Source organism: Erinaceus europaeus, chromosome 2 (assembly GCF_950295315.1).
Source record: "Erinaceus europaeus chromosome 2, mEriEur2.1, whole genome shotgun sequence".
NCBI lineage: Eukaryota > Metazoa > Chordata > Mammalia > Eulipotyphla > Erinaceidae > Erinaceus > Erinaceus europaeus.
This window is the reverse complement of record NC_080163.1, coordinates 160,486,914-160,502,449: the sequence shown is the minus strand read 5'-3', so window position 1 is coordinate 160,502,449 and position 15,536 is coordinate 160,486,914. Positions and strand designations below refer to the sequence as shown.

Genomic DNA, 15,536 nt, shown 5'->3' with positions numbered 1-15,536 from the left:
TTGATAGGACACAAAAATTAAGAGGAGGTTGGGAAATAGAAAGGGGGAGAGAAAGACACCTGCAGCACTGCTTCACCACTAGTGAAGCTTTCCCTTCTGCAGGTGGGGGCCAGCGCTTTGAACCCACATCCTTTTTTTTTTCTAGATAAGCAGATAAACTCAAAATTGAGAGAGGAAAAGAAACACCTGCAAACCTGCTTCACTGCAGGTGGGACAGAGGGCTTGGACCCGAGTCCAGGGTAATGTGCATGGTAATGTGTGCACCCAGCCAGGTGCACCACCACCTGCCCCTTGTCCTAAAACTTCTAATACTTCAAGTGAAGACCCTAAATTGTTGTGCACTGTTATAAAGACTTGTGGAGTAAATTTTCAGTTGCACAAAGAACTTTCTTTGAAGTATCTCCCAATCCCCAGGATTTTTCCATCTACTGTACCACTTTTTGGGCCACAGCTCAAGAAGTATTTTTATTTATTATACTGTCACAGATTAAATATGTGCTCTATTGTTGAGCTACCTATCCAAATCAACAAATTCTTCATTTTATTTTTTTAAAAGAGAATGAGAGACACAGAGTGCTAAACACTGTTCCTCTCTCCCATTAACCTTTACTTTTTTTTTGGTCTTTGTTGCTTTCATATGGTCTTGGGGATTGATCCTGGAAGCTCATACATACAAGGTGGATACTCTACTAGTGAGCCAACTGCCTGACCTCTATAGCCACTTGATAAAAATTAGTCTAAGTGATTAATAGTAATTCCTGCTTTTTGGTATGCAAAATACTGAGCATCTGTTCTCTGGTGTCTGAAACCTTGGAATTTTCATGCATTACATCCTTGGAATATAAAAAGCTGCTTAGGAGAGCTGTTCAGGTTAAGATGAAAGCAAGCAAAGTAGCTTAATTTGTCATACTAAAAGAAATGTGATCAGTGTTCTCTTGGCCGGCCACATGCAGAGGCAAGCATTGTGTGTCGGGGAAGGGAGATGATTGTGAAGAACTCTAGTAAGGGACACTGTCTCTTTGCAGAAAGTTGACGTTTAATAAAAGCTGGACAGAGGCAATAAGGGCAGGATTTTTTGAAGTGATACTTGAGTTTTATGAACCAAACTTGTAGAAATTAGACTTCTCACAGGCAATTTCTTTGTCTTTTCAGGCACAGTTTGGAATCTAAGAAACATTATTCCATCCATGAGTCAAGCTGAAATCATTAATGCTATACTAAAGATCTTAGCCGACGTTTTGGAACTGGATATGGGTGAAACGATCATTCAGATGAAGGAGGCAGAAACTCAGAGGCTGAAATCTGCCGCTGAGAGCGAGGAGACAGTAGAGATGGCTAATGGTCATGATTTGATTGAAGACGAAGAAATGGAGGAACTTCCTCAGAAAAGAAAAATCAGAAGGAAAACTTACACTTCAGATTTACTTCCAGTAAGTCAGAGGGATTCTTTCAAACTTGAATTAACACAACTATTCTCTCAATATAGGGATCTTAAGCCTCTTAGAAGACTTTTAGAGCAAAAGTCATTGTAAAGTGAAATTCAGTAAGAAACCAAGTTTCCTATTGACTCTTATTATAGTAGTAGAAATCTACTCCCGGGACCAGGTGGTGGTGCACCTGGTTAAGCACTCACATTACAGTGGGCAAGGACCTGGGTTTGAGTCCCTGGTCCACGCCTGCAGGGGAAAGCTTCACAAGTGGTGAAGCTGGGCTACAGATGTCTTTCTGTCTCTCCCTCTCTGTATCCCCCTCCTCTCTCAATTTCTCTCTGTCTCTATCCAATAATGAATAAATAAACAAAAATATTTTTAAGAAAGAAAACAGGAATCTTAGAAAAAAAGAAGTGTGCTCCCAATGTGGTGGGGGGAGGGGGAATCATCAAGATGAAACCTATCCTTACAGAAGGTTTCTAAAGATTTTTTTTATTCCCTTTTTTGTTGCCCTTGTTTTTTGTATTGTTGAAGTTATTGTTGTTAATAGTGTCATTGTTGTTTGGATAGGACAGAGAAAAATGGAGAGAGGAGGGGAAGACAGGGAGAGAAAGAGAGACACCTGCAGACCTGCTTCACCACTTGTAAAGCAACGCCCCTACAGGTGGGGGACTGGAGGCTCGAACTGGGATCTTTAGGCCGATCCTTGAGCTTTGTGCCACCTGTGCTTAACCCACTGCACTACCTACCGCCCGATGGATGAGAGAGGAGAAAGAACCAGTTTATCACCCTGGTACATGCAATGCCAGAGATTGTGCTTGGGACCTTATGCTTTTAAACGTCCAATGGTTTACCACTGTGCCACCTTCCAAGCCAATTTTTCTGTTTGTTTGTTTGTTTTTGGAGAGAGAGAATAAAAATATCACTGTGACATATGCTTTTCTGGGGACCAAACTCAGTACCTCATACTTGAGAATCCAATGCTTTATTCACTGAGCTGCCACCTGCACTGAGAGATGTGGGTCTTATCAGCACTTTTGCAAACTTTAGAAATAATGCATGCAGTCATTCATTATGTCTCTCTGCTTTAGTTAATGTATTGTGCTATCTTTCAGACTGTCTTCAGTCTTCCCCCCGCCCCATGGATACAAATCTTTATTTTCACACAGGTAATTTTCCATCTCAAAACTAGAATCCCAAAGGTCAGAACTCTTATCACTTGGCCCCTTCTCTTCTCATCTCCTCCCAGTTCAGGATGCTTGCATCTCTTAATGGCCAGCATCCTCTTGGACCTGTGGTTGGGCTCAACATATTCAAGCCTAAGCACAGTCTTTTTTCACCACCTGCGTTTAACCCGCTACGCTACCACCCAACTCCCAGCACAATCTTTTTTGTGGTTTTACCCTTCCAGAAAATTGGGTTTGTTTGCCCACTCTAGCCGATTTGCTTGCAGTCATCTCACCTCTTTCCCTGGGCTTACAGGGGATCTTTGCCCTTCTCATACTTGGTCGCTTTGTGAGGCTGATGCTTTTCACACCTCTTGCAGAAATTTCATCGGATTTTTTTTTTCTTTTTTTACTTTTTTTTTTTTTGCCTCCAGGGTTATTGCTGGGGCTCAGTGCCTACACTATGAATTCACTGCTTCTGGAGGCCATATTTTTTCCCCTTTTGTTGCCCTTGTTGTTGTAGCCTTGTGGTTATTATTGTTGTTGATGATGTTGATGTCGTTGTTGTTGGATAGGACAGAGAGAAATGGAGAGAGGAGGGGAAGACAGGGGGAGAGAAGACAAACACCTGCAGACCTGCTTCACCACCTGTAAAGCAACTCCCCTGCAGGTGGGGAGCGGGAAGCTAGATTCTTACGCTGGTCCTTGTGCTTTGCGCCACATGCGCTTAACCTGCTGCACATGCGCTTAACCCGACCCCAGTTCTTCAGGTTTTAAGTACAGTGGCCATTTTTGCCGTAGCTTTGTGTGTACAATGAAAATAGGCAACTATAGCAGCTGTGCAAGGATGCCCAGCACTCTGACTCCTGTGCAAAGCAGGTTCCTCTGAGACGTAGTTTACTGTGGCTGAAAATTTAGCGCCCACATTCCCGTGCCTCTCTCCACCTGCACCCAACCAGAAATCGTTTTTGCTTAGATTGTCCCTTAAATTCCTGTCATTTATTTTGCTTTTTATTTTTTTGTTTTGCTTTTGTTGCCCTATTTTTTTATTGTTGTAGTTATTGTTGGTGTTAATGATGTCGTTGTTAGATAGGACAGAAGGAAATGGAGAGAAGAGAGGAAGGCAGAGGGGGAGAGAAAGAGAGACACCTACAGACCTGCTTCACTGCCTGTGAAGCGACTCCCCTGCAGGTGGGGAGCTGGGGGCTCCAGCCGAAATCCTTGCCCGGGTCCTTGCGCTTTGTGCCACTTGTGCTTAACCCACTGTGCTACTGCCCGACTCCCTTATTTTGCTTTTTAACCGTACCAAAGTAGCAAGCCTTACCTTCAGTTAGCCACTACTTACTTAGCCGAGGAGGCTGGGCAATTACAAGAATTAATGGTCTATAGTTTTCATACACTAAGTGCTTGTGGCATATTTGTGTTAGTGGGAGTAATTTGGAGGGAGGGGTCAGCAATTTTAGGTGCAGGTAGCATTTCAGGGAGAGCCAGTCAGCAGAAATGGAGCCACACTTTTGGGAGAATATTTCCCCCGAGGAGGATAAGTAGTCAGAAACCCAGGAAGGAGTGTGTCCTGGTTTTAATCACTCAGAAACACTTTTCTGTGTATCTGCTATACATATATATGTCAGGCACTGTGCTAGATGCTGAGGATAGGAAAGATGGTAGCTAAGACATGTTCCCTGCCTTTAGGACCTCTTCCATCTTATAGGAGGACTGTTATGTAATATCAATTTAGTGTGATGCCTGTGCTAGAACTCTGATGATTATACAGTTTTTTTGTTTGTTTGGTGGGTTTGTTTTGTTTATAGAGGCAGAGAGACAGACCACAACACTGAAACTTTTTAAAAATTTTTTTATATTTATTGATTTTCCGTTTTGTTGCCCTCGTTTTTTTGTTTGTTTGTTTTTTGTTATTGATGTCATCACTTTTAGATAGGACAGAGAGAAGTGGAGACAGGAAGGGAAGGCAGAGAGGGGGAGAAAAAGATAGACACCTGCAGACCTGCTCCAATGGCTGTGAAGTGACTCCCCAGCAGGTGGGGAACCAAGGGCTCCAACCGGAATCCTTACGCCGGTCCTTGCACTTTGCGCCATGTGCGCTTAACCCATTGCGCTACCACCAGACTCCCACTTTTCCTTTTTTTGCCTCCAGGGTTATTGCTGGGGCTCAGTGCCTACACTACAAACCCATTGTTCCTGGAGGCCATTTTTCCCATTTTTGTTACCCTTGTTGTCATTATTATTATTGTTGTTATCATTGCTGTTGTTGGATAGGACAGAGAAATTGAGAGAAGAGGGGAAACAGGAGAGAAAGACCTGCAGACCTACTTCACCACCTGTGAAGTGACCTCCCCCCCCCCCCCCCGTAGGTGGGGAGCCAGAGGCTCGAACCAGGATCCTTAAGCCGGTCCTTGAGCTTTGTGCCATGTGCACTTAACCCACTGTGCTACCGCCCAGTCCCCCAACACTGAAAGTTTTTTCAGTGCAGTGGAGGCTCGGCTTGAATCTAGGTCAAGCACATGGCAAAGCAGCATACTATCCAAGTGAGCTGTTTCACAAAATCCCAGAGATTTGTCTATTATTTTAACCAGAGGACTGTTCAGCTCTGGATTATGGTGGGGAGGGGGATTGGACCTGGGATCTTAAAGCCTCTGGCATGAAAGTCTTTTGCATAACCACTACACTGTCTTCTCAGATTGGGGATTCAGATTTCTAAGGGATTAATTTCTTTAGATAGGACATAGCTGGTTCTGCCCTGATGGAAGAAGAAAGAAGAGGCTGTCAGAGAAGGCTCTTAGGATAGGATACCTGAGGTGTCATAAGGAACAGCTAAGAAACAGCATGACGGGGCTGGGTGGTGGTGTACCTGGTTGAGCAGATGGGTTACAGTTTGCAAAGACTCGAGTTCAAGCCCCCTTCCGCACCTCCCACCCCTACCCCATCCTCAACTGCAAAGGGAAAGCTTCATGAGTGGTGAAGCAGGGCTGTAGATATCTCTCTCTACCCCTCTCTATTTCCGCTTCCCCTCTCAGTTTCTCTTTGTCTCTGTCAAATAAAATTGAAAAGAGAGCGAGAATGTATGGGTGGATGGATGGATGGATGGATGGATGGATGGATGGGTAAAAGTGTCAGTGTTGTTTAGGGGCAAAGGGCTTCTGAAGAAAGGGCATTCTGAAGAAAGATGGTGAAGCTTTAACTAGACAGAGAATGAGTAAGTTGTTTGTAGCTATACTGTGTTTACTATTTGATAGTCTTGTTGGAGCAGAAGTGGGAATTACATTTGCGTGTCTAGTAGCTCTAAAGTATTTGAAACCCCCTCCTGGGAATGGGGAAACAGCAGTCTGGAGTGATTTGATTTTCCCCATCTCCAGCCTTGCCTCTACCCTAAAGGGAGTAACTAGGAGGTCGGGGTGGGGGGTGAGAATGCAGGTCTCCCAGGGTTTAGCTAAAAGAGATATTGTGGGGCCAGAGTGCTCACTGGCTAGGGAGTGTACATTTTCATGTGCACAACCGAGGTTGAAGCCACAGCACCACACAGGAAGCAATGGAGGAAGGCTTCAGCCCCTCTCTTTCTGTTTCTGTCTCTGTTGCTCTGTCTGAATGAAAAAAATAATATCCACAGCCCAGGAGATGCTGCAGTGTATAAAGTCCTGGATTCACAAGCATCTAGTCCTGAGTTTGATCCCAACATCTTATGTGTCAGAGTGATGATCTCTTTCTGTCTTCCCAAACTTCTAGAGCCAGTCCTATTATCTAATTTAAAAAAGAAAGGAAGAGTATCCATCAAAAACTAAACAAATAGAAAAGGAAGTTTCATTGCTAAAGGGAAAAAAACGTCTTGAGGACCTGGGGGATAATATAATGGTTATGCGAGACTTTCTTGTGGCAGAGGGTCAGGTTCAATACCCAGTACCACCATAAGCCGAAGACAACAGTGCTGTAGTTCAGAAATGAAAAAGAACTGTTATCTAGAGTCAGTTTTCTTTCTTTTCTCCCCCCACTCCTTCTCTCTTTCACTACCAGGTAAGTTAATATTGCTAGGTCTTGGTGCTTGAACAGCAAATCTGCCACTCCTGGTGGTCATTCCTCACCCTCAGCACTACACACACACCCCCTTTTTTAAAGTCTTTTAACATAACTGAATAGACTAGACAATTAGCATGCTGCTCTGTCACTAGTGTTTTAAATGCCAGTAGCATTCTCAGCATCCTGTGGATATGTGCCTGGAATACAAATTTATGGCCTGTAAGCTCTGGTCACACATTGCTCAGTGGTGTGTGCAGGGATGTCTTAGAATTCAAGCCCTTAATCATATCGTCTAACTAAAGGTTGATCTTAAGTTTGTAAAGGAAGAGTCAGCCCAAGTTGTTCTCCCATACAACAGTACTCAAGTGTCAGGTTTTTTTTCTTTTTTAAAAAACTAATTTATTAAATATAGACAGAAACTGGCATGCAAGGGGAACTTGAGAAGGAGAGAGAGACTGCTGTAGCACTGCTTCACCCTTTATGAAGCTTCTTCCATACTTGAGACCAGGAAATTGAACCTGGATCCTTCCGCGTAGAACCCTGAGCTCGCCTGAGTATGCTAGCATCCAGCCTCCTGCTGTCAGTTAGCAGTTATCAAAGTCAATCTATTTCCTTACCCACTCTGCCCTCTCACCATGAATATTTTGAAGTACATCTCTTGTCATAACATTTTATCTAGATTGATCTATATGCCAGTTTGATAATGTCAAGAATCAGAGAAATGTTTTGAGCAGGAGAGTTACATAAAGAAGTGGAATAAGGACGGAGGTAGATGAGCATAATGATTATGCAAAGAGACTGTCATGCCTGAGGCTCCAAAGTCCCAGGTTCAGTCCCCCACACTACCATAAACTAGAGCTGAGCAATACTCTGGTTAAAAAAAAAAAAAAAAAAAAGGGAGTCGGACAGTAGCGTAGCAGGTTAAGTGCAGGTGGCGCAAAGCGCAAAAATCAGCATAAGGATCCCGGTTCGAGCCCCCAACTCCCCACCTGCAGGGGAGTCACTTCACAGGCGGTGAAGCAGATCTGCAGGTGTCTGTCTTTCTCTCCCCCTCTCTGTCTTCCCCTCCTCTCTTTATATCTATCTCTCTGTCCTATCCAACAACAACGACATCAATAACTACAATAATAAAACAGCAAGGGCAACAAAAGGAAATAAATATTTTTTAAAAATTTATAAAAAATGGGTGGAATATAGGGCCAGCAAGATAGCCTACGTGGATGTGTGCCTGCGTTACCATGTATACAAACCAGGTTTGACTGGCCTCCACCACACTAGAAGAAGCTCTGTTGCTGTGGTGTCTTTCCTTTTTTTTTTAAGTGGGACTTTTCTGTTTTTTGGGGTTTTTTTTTTACTATTTGTTTATTTGTTGCCTTTTGTTGCCCTTGTTATTTTATTGTTGTAGTTCTTTTTTTAAAAAATATTTTTATATTTATTTATTTTCTTTTGTTGCCCTTGTTGTTTTATTGTTGTAGTTATTGTTGTTATTGATGTCATTGTTGTCGTTGTTGGATAGGACAGAGAAATGGAGAGAGGAGGGGAAGACAGAGGGGGAGAGAAAGACAGACACCTGCAGACCTGCTTCACTGCCTTTGAAGAGACTCCCCTGCAGGTGGGGAGCCAGGGGCTCAAACCAGGCTCCTTACGCCAGTCCTTTTGCTTGCGCCATGTGCACTTCACCCGCTGCGCCACCACCCAACTCCCAATCCCCCTTTTTTTTTATTATTTATAAAAAGGAATCACTGACAAAACCATAGGATAAGAGGGGTACAACTCCACACAATGCCCATCATCAGAACTCCGTATCCCATCCCCTCACTTGATAGCTTTCCTATTCTTTAACTCTGGGAGTATGGACCCAAGGTCATTGTGGGGTGCAGAAGGTAGAAGGTCTGGCTTCTATAATTGCTTCGCCACTGAACATGGGCATTGACAGGTCGATCCATACTCACAGCCTGTCTCTCTCTTTTTCTAGTGGGGCAGGTCTGGGGAATTGGGAGCTCCAGGACACATTGGTAGTGTTGTCTGTCCAGGGAGGTCTGTTTGGCATCATGCTAGCATCTGGAACCTGGTGGCTGAAAAGAGAGCTAACATACAAAGCCAAAAAAAATTGTTGACTAATCATGAACCTAAAGGCTGGAGTAGTACAGATGAAGAGTGGGGGGGGGGGTCTTCCATTCTATAGATAGCTAGTAGGCATATTTTAGTAATATTCCAAAGGGCCTGTGACTATACTAGGTTTTTTTTTTTCCCCCTGAGCCTGAAATCTGATATGCAGGTGGATCCTAGTTATTGTCTAGGGAGATGATGTCATGGCTGGAAAAAGGACCAGAAAGCTGGATCTGGTGGGACTTCAATCCCTTTTTATCTGGGGAAGAAGAAGGGGGGAAAATCATTTCAGTGTAGGTTTCAGAGACAACAACAACAAAAATGTGGAATTTAATTTCAGACTTATTTTTATTTATTTACTTTGCCACCAGGTTTATTGCTAGGGGTTGGTGCCTGCATACAAATTCACTGCCCCACTGGACATTTTTCCTTTTTATTATTATCTCATATATATTTTTTTCCGTCTTTTTATTTAATCGGAGAGAAATTGAGAGACAGAGGAGAGGTAAGAAGAGAGAAAGAGACGCCTGCAGACCTGCTTCACCACTTGTAAAGCTTCAACAACAGCTTGAACCCAGGTTCTTGCTCTTGGTAGTGTGTGCACTTAACTGGGTACTCCACCACCTGGCCCCCTAATTTCAGAATCCTTCGAAGTCACATCTTCATACATTTTGTATCGATAGGATCCCAGCAATCTGTTGTCTTTAACTTTGCATCTATTCTTCATTTTGTTTAGTTGAATATCATATACACACAAAGTAAAAAGAATAGACTTGGTAAACATTCTTGTCAGCAGCAAACTCATACAAATGTTGGGACTACTAAATTACATCTGTTAAATTAGCTGCTTGCTTTTTTTTTCTTTTCTTTTTCTATTATCTTTATTTATTTATTGGATAGAAACAGCCAGAAATTAAGAGGAAAGGGGGAGATAGAGAGGGAGAGAGGCATCTGCAGCCCTACTTCCCCACTTGTGAAGCTTCTCCCCTGAAGGTGAGAACCAGGGGGCTTGAGCCTGGGTCCTTGCGCTTTGTAACAGGTATGCCAGGGCCCACCTCACCCTCCCTTTTTTTTAAGAATACATTTCAAAATTATTGCAAAAAGAAGTTGCTGAAGGATTCTGAGTATGACCATTCTAGAAAAGAAAATGAATCTATAAATGTTTTTAGCTATTGACCCAGTAAATCTGAGGAAATAGAATATTGAGGTAATCTGAAATACTCCACACTAGTAGGATGCTTGGTAAATTTAATGTATTCATTTAAAGGAATATTATATAACCATTAAAAACAGTGGGCTAGAGAAATAGCATAATGGTCATGGAAAAGATCATCATGCTTTGAGACTCTTAAGATCTCAGGTTCAATCTCATCATAAAGCAGTTTTGGTTAAAGAAAAGAATAATAACAGAAAACCTAACATTGGGAACTGTTCATATGATAAGATATATTCGTTAGCAACAGTTTTGAATAATCAGTGTAGCTTTTGCACGTAGGTAATTTGAGAGTTGTGTTCATATGAATTTATATCTCATTTAAAGAATGTTCATTGAAAAGTTAATTTCATACCACATGTTTGCAGGAACTGGGATTAGTCGTGCCCCCCCCCTTTCTTCAGTGGCATAGAAATGCTCTATGATAGTCTTCCAAGAAAGCTGGGGAGCAAGCCAGTCTCTAGCCAGGCACTGCTGGTCAAAGAAGGACCATTTAGTCGCTGTTGTCAATACAGTCTCTTCCAAGATGTCTAAGTGTCTAAAAGCAGGTTTGTTTTGTCCAAGTGCCTGTTGTCTAAAATGAACTCTTGCTTTAATCTCAGTATGCCGAGCTACTTCTGAACACACTAGATTAAGTCTCGGGGTGAATTCACTTCAGAATTCCTGAACATGTTATCTGCTCTCTCCAGCACACTAAGTTATGACAGAAAACCATGCAGATAGATGGAAGCCCAGTTAATACTGTCCTTCTGTACAGGGCTTGTAGCACTTTATGACTTTTCCACCATCCATGCCCATGCCATGTAATCCATTCCAAGTACAAAAAGGTTCAAGCAGGCTTTCACTAAGAAAAATCTGTGCACAAACATTTTCCTAAACATTGACTTATTTCTTTTCTTAGACCACTGACAAGGAACTAAGAGAGACCATAGCGTTGCTGACAGCTCAGCAGACAGCTCTGGAAATTATTGTCAACATGTGTTGCAATGAAGGTTTGTTATCAGTTTCCATTGGGACTGCCTGGACTGAGTGGACAGCTCTTGTGAGGATTTTTGTAAATATTCCACTTACGTGAGGTTTGCCCTTTTCCCAGACCCCTCTGATGATGAGTGGGAAGAGCTTTCTAGCAGTGATGAAAGCGATGCATTTATGGAGAGTTCCTTCAGTGATGGTGGTGGGCAGCTGCTCTCCCCGCTGTGCCTCTCCGATGAGATCCACACTGCTCTCACCAACTATCTTATCCCAAAGAAGGTAACCTGATGTTCATTTTATGTTGTTGTTGCTACCCGGCTTGTTGCTGGTTCTCAGTGACTGCATGACACATCTACCACTCCCAGTAGCCTATTTATTTATTTATTTATTTATTTATTTATTGCCCTTATTGTAGTTGTTGTTGTTATTGATGTCGCTGTTGTTGGATAGGACAGAGAGAAATGGAGAGAGGAGGAGAAGACAGAGAGGAGGAGAGAAAGACCGGTTTCACTGCCTGTGAAGCAACTCCCCTGCAGGTGGGGAGCCAGGGGCTCGAAACGGGATCCTTATGCCAGTCCTTGCACTTTGCAACACATGCACTTAACCCGCTGCGCTACCACCCGACCCCCATATGTAGGATTTTAACCTTTGTGTTACTGTTTCTTAAAATCTAGGTTTTTGAGAAGACTACCTTTCCAAACAGCAATGCAGTTGAAGTGTGTTCTAGGAACCCTTCTTGGAAACCTTTGATTAGAAAGTAAGTACTTTGCTGTTCTCAAAAAGTTAGTCACTGTTATTATATGAAATGATAGACCATTAAACAGGAGATACTGACTTTGTACCTCCCCCAGTACACAAGTGCTGTTCCTATGTTTCCAGAGAAAAGTGTACATACATCTAGGTTGTGATAATGTACACAGCAGTGTGGCTCACAGTTAACCCAATGTGGAAATAATTACTGTCCCCCAATGAGAGAATGGATAGATAAATATTGACATAGTCATAGAACACAAACACCTGAAATAAAACTTCTTACAACACAGATAAAATTTATAACATTGGGAGTCAGGCAGTAGTGCAGCGGGTTAAGCACTGGTGGCGCAAAACGCAAGGACCGGCATAAGGATCCTGGTTCAAGTCTCGGGCTCCCCACCTGCAGGGGAGTTGCTTTGCAAGTGGTGAAGCAGGTCTGCGGGTGTCTATTTTTCTCTCCCCCTGTCTTCCCCTCTCCCTCCATTTCTCTCTGTCCTATCCAACAATGATGACATTAGTAACAATAACTACAACAATAAAACAACAAGGGCAACAAAAGGGAATAAATAAATATTTTTTTTTTAATTGTAACATTTAAGCAAAAAAAAGTAAGGCACAAAAGAATATATACATTGTGATTCATTTTTTACCAAGTTCAAAAATAGGAAACACTAAACTATTTTGTTTACAGATGTATACATATGTGGTAACCCTACAGAGAAAAAACAAGGAAGGGCTAGGTGGTGGTGCACCTGGTAAAACACACATGGTACTAACCGCAAGGACCTGTACAAGGACCCAGGTTCGAGCCCCCACTCCCCACTTGTAGAGGTCCTGCTTCACAAGCTGCAAAGCAGGTCTACAGGTGTCTCTCTCCCTCTCGATCTTCCTCCCCTCTCAGTTTCAATTTTATTCCTACTGAATAAAATTGAAAATATTACCACCAGGAGCAATGGGTTTGCAGTGCCGTCACAGAGCCCCAGTGATCACCCTGGAAGCAAATAATAATAATGAAAGGAAATACAAACTTTTTGTGTGTGTGGGTGGGGAGGTGAGGGAGGTGCAACATGATAGGAAGGAGGCAGCTGGATGGTTAGAGTACTATCAGTCTTTCTGTCTTGTCTAGGTGATGGGGGTTTGTTTTTAAGCTACTTCTTAAGTGCATTGAGCACTTAATGTATGTCATATTTTATTGCAAAAGTTTATTGTGGGGCTGTATGGTGGCACAATCATTGGAGTGCCCACATTAACCATGCCTAAAGATGCAGGTTCAAGCTCTTGCTCCCTGCCTGCAGGAAGAAGCTTCATAGGGCATGGAGCAGTGATGTAGGTATAGGTGTCACTTCTTTCACTGTCTGTCCTTTGTTTCTCCCTCTCATCCTCTGTCAAAAAAAAAAAAAAATTTGGGCCGGGCGGGGGACAGGTGGTAACAGCGGCTAAGCGCACATGGCACAAATTGCAAGGAGCAGCGTAAAGATCCCAGTTTGAGCCCCCGGCTCTCTACCTGCAGGGGAGTCGCTTCACAGGCTGTCTTTCTCTCCCCCTCTCAGTCTTCCCCTCCTCTCTTGATTTCTGTCTGTCCTATCCAACAACAACAGCAGCAATGGCAACAACAAGGGTAACAACAGGGGCAATAAAATGGAAAAAATGGCCTCCAGGAGCAGTAGATTCATAGTGCAGGCACCAAGCCCCAGCAGTAGCCCTAGAGGCAAAAAAGAAAAGTTGTCTTTTTTTAAAAAAAAGGTTTGGCTACACACAGAAATCTTCTGAACCAGCTATCTGACGACTCATTTATGGGTTGTGCCTCAAAGGTCTGGAGTGCTCAGGCAATTTAATTTGGTTGATAGACTGTCCCCATGAAACTCTTTGCTAACAGGAGTTAGGCAGCAGTGCACCTGGTTGAGTGCACAGGGACCTGCATTCAAGCTCTTGTCCCCACCTGCAGGGGGAAAGCTTGTAAGTGGTGAAGCACTTCTATAGGTGCCTGTTCTCACTCTATCTTCCATTTGCCTCTCAATTTCTGTCTCTAATAAAGTTAAGTAATTTTTTTTTTTAAACTCTTGGCTAATTGCCATAGGCCTCCTCCCTTCTGTTGACAGATATTCCTGGTCAGAACTGAAAGTTTGAATTAAACATTAATATTGAATTCACTCAGTAACTTGTAACTTTCTCATAAATACAGCAGTCGTTCCTTCCTTTTCAGAATGAACACTATACAGTGTAGAGCCCTCATGTGTCTCCAGACTCTCGTGTCCCTCCTAGATGTAGGCCATCTGGGAGGGGTTCCAGCCCTGCAGACACTTGCACAACATCTGTCACAGCTGCTCTTTTCTCAACCAGGTAAGTACTTACACACACACACACACACACTTTGTGCACTCATATGTATAAATAACTCTTTTACGTATTTAACAGAGAGAAGCAGAGAGCCTGCTCTGGCATACATGGTTCTGGAAATTAAGCAGGGGACCTCATGCAAGTTCTGCTCTCTACCCTGGGCTCTTTTCTCTCTCTCCCCTCCTTCCTTCCTCTTTTTAGATTTACTTTTATATAGGTGAGAGGAGAGAGAGAGAACACACTCAAGAGTACAGCTCTGGCATATATAATGCTGGGCCTGGAACTCGGACATCGTTTGCCAGTCCTGTGCTTTAGTCATTGAACCAACTCCTGAGCCACCATTTTTGTTTTCTTCCTTTCTTCCTTTTTTTATGATTTATTTTATTTATCTTACATGAGGTAGAGAAAATGTTACAAGAGAGAAAAGGAAGCCAAAACACGACTCCATCCATGTGATTCCAGATATAGATGGGACCACAGCCTCAAGAATACAACCCCTGTGCTCTACCAGTTGAACTATATACTCACCAGCTTTAAATATATATATATATGTGTCGGGTAGTAGCACAATGGGTTAAGCGCAGGTGGTGCAAAGCACAAGGACCCTGATCCGAACTCCCGGCTCCCCACCTGCAGGGGAGTTGCTTCACAAGTGGTGAAGCAGGTCTGCAAGTGTCTTTCTTTCATCCTGTCTTCCCCTCCTCTCCATTTCTCTGTCCTATCCAACAACAATAATAACTACAACAATAAAACAATAAGGGCAACAAAAGGGGATATATAATTATATATAATTTTAATGATAAATAACAGAGGAAGGTACAGAGACCAGGGTACTGCTCAGTTTTTGCTTATGGTCTCATCTCCTTTCCTCTTTTTTTTTTTCTTTCTTTTTTTTTTTTTTTTTCTTAACCAAAGCACTGCTCAGCTCTGGTTTATGTGGTGGTGGGGCTGGTGGGGGGAGGTTGAACCTGGGACATCGGAACCTCAGGCATGAGAGTCTCTTTGCATGACCATTATCCTATCTACCCCCGCCCTCTTTTTTCTTTACTTATCTGCTTCCAGTCATGTCAGGCCAATTAAGACTGAATTATGGGAGCAAGCATGGTGCACCTGATATTGCACACACTTTACCATGTATATGCACGTACCTGCATGCAAGTCCCTGTTCCCCTCCTGAGGGAGATATCTTTTATGAGTGGTGGAGCAGGTGACTCTTCCCAACCCCCGTTTCCCTGTTTCTGTTGAAATAGGAAAGGGAGTGGGGGAATGCTTGCTGGCAGCAGTGGATTTGGTGTGTAGTCTTCCCCCTACAGGTCAGGACCAGAGATTTGAACCTCACGCATGGTAACTTGTTCACTTTTCCAGTGAACAGCACCAGAACTAGAATCTAACCAAATCAGATGTAACTCTGTTATGTTCAGTGAATTAGTGGCATATCTTGTGCATGCACAAGAAAGTGTGTGTGCGCGTGTTTTGCCGGGGGATGAAGTCAGTCACTCCTGCTTGTGTCTTAACCACCGCAGAGCA

At 43.1% G+C, this 15,536-nt stretch overlaps 1 protein-coding gene across 3 annotated transcripts in view; it reads left to right on the top strand.

The window, feature by feature from the left end:
• The window catches only part of HEATR3 (HEAT repeat containing 3), a 61,896-nt gene that overhangs the window by 13,872 nt on the left and 32,488 nt on the right, over window positions 1–15,536 (top strand). For all 3 annotated transcript variants that reach the window (XR_009548298.1, XM_007538442.3, XM_060185586.1), the window contains exons 7-11: window positions 1,153–1,430; window positions 10,849–10,939; window positions 11,041–11,198; window positions 11,594–11,676; window positions 13,876–14,012. Coding sequence is in view for 2 of the 3 variants with exons in the window: in XM_007538442.3 (XP_007538504.1) it covers window positions 1,153–1,430; window positions 10,849–10,939; window positions 11,041–11,198; window positions 11,594–11,676; window positions 13,876–14,012 (747 nt within the window). In the remaining variant the exon portion in view is untranslated. The remainder of the gene's footprint in view (window positions 1–1,152; window positions 1,431–10,848; window positions 10,940–11,040; window positions 11,199–11,593; window positions 11,677–13,875; window positions 14,013–15,536) is intronic.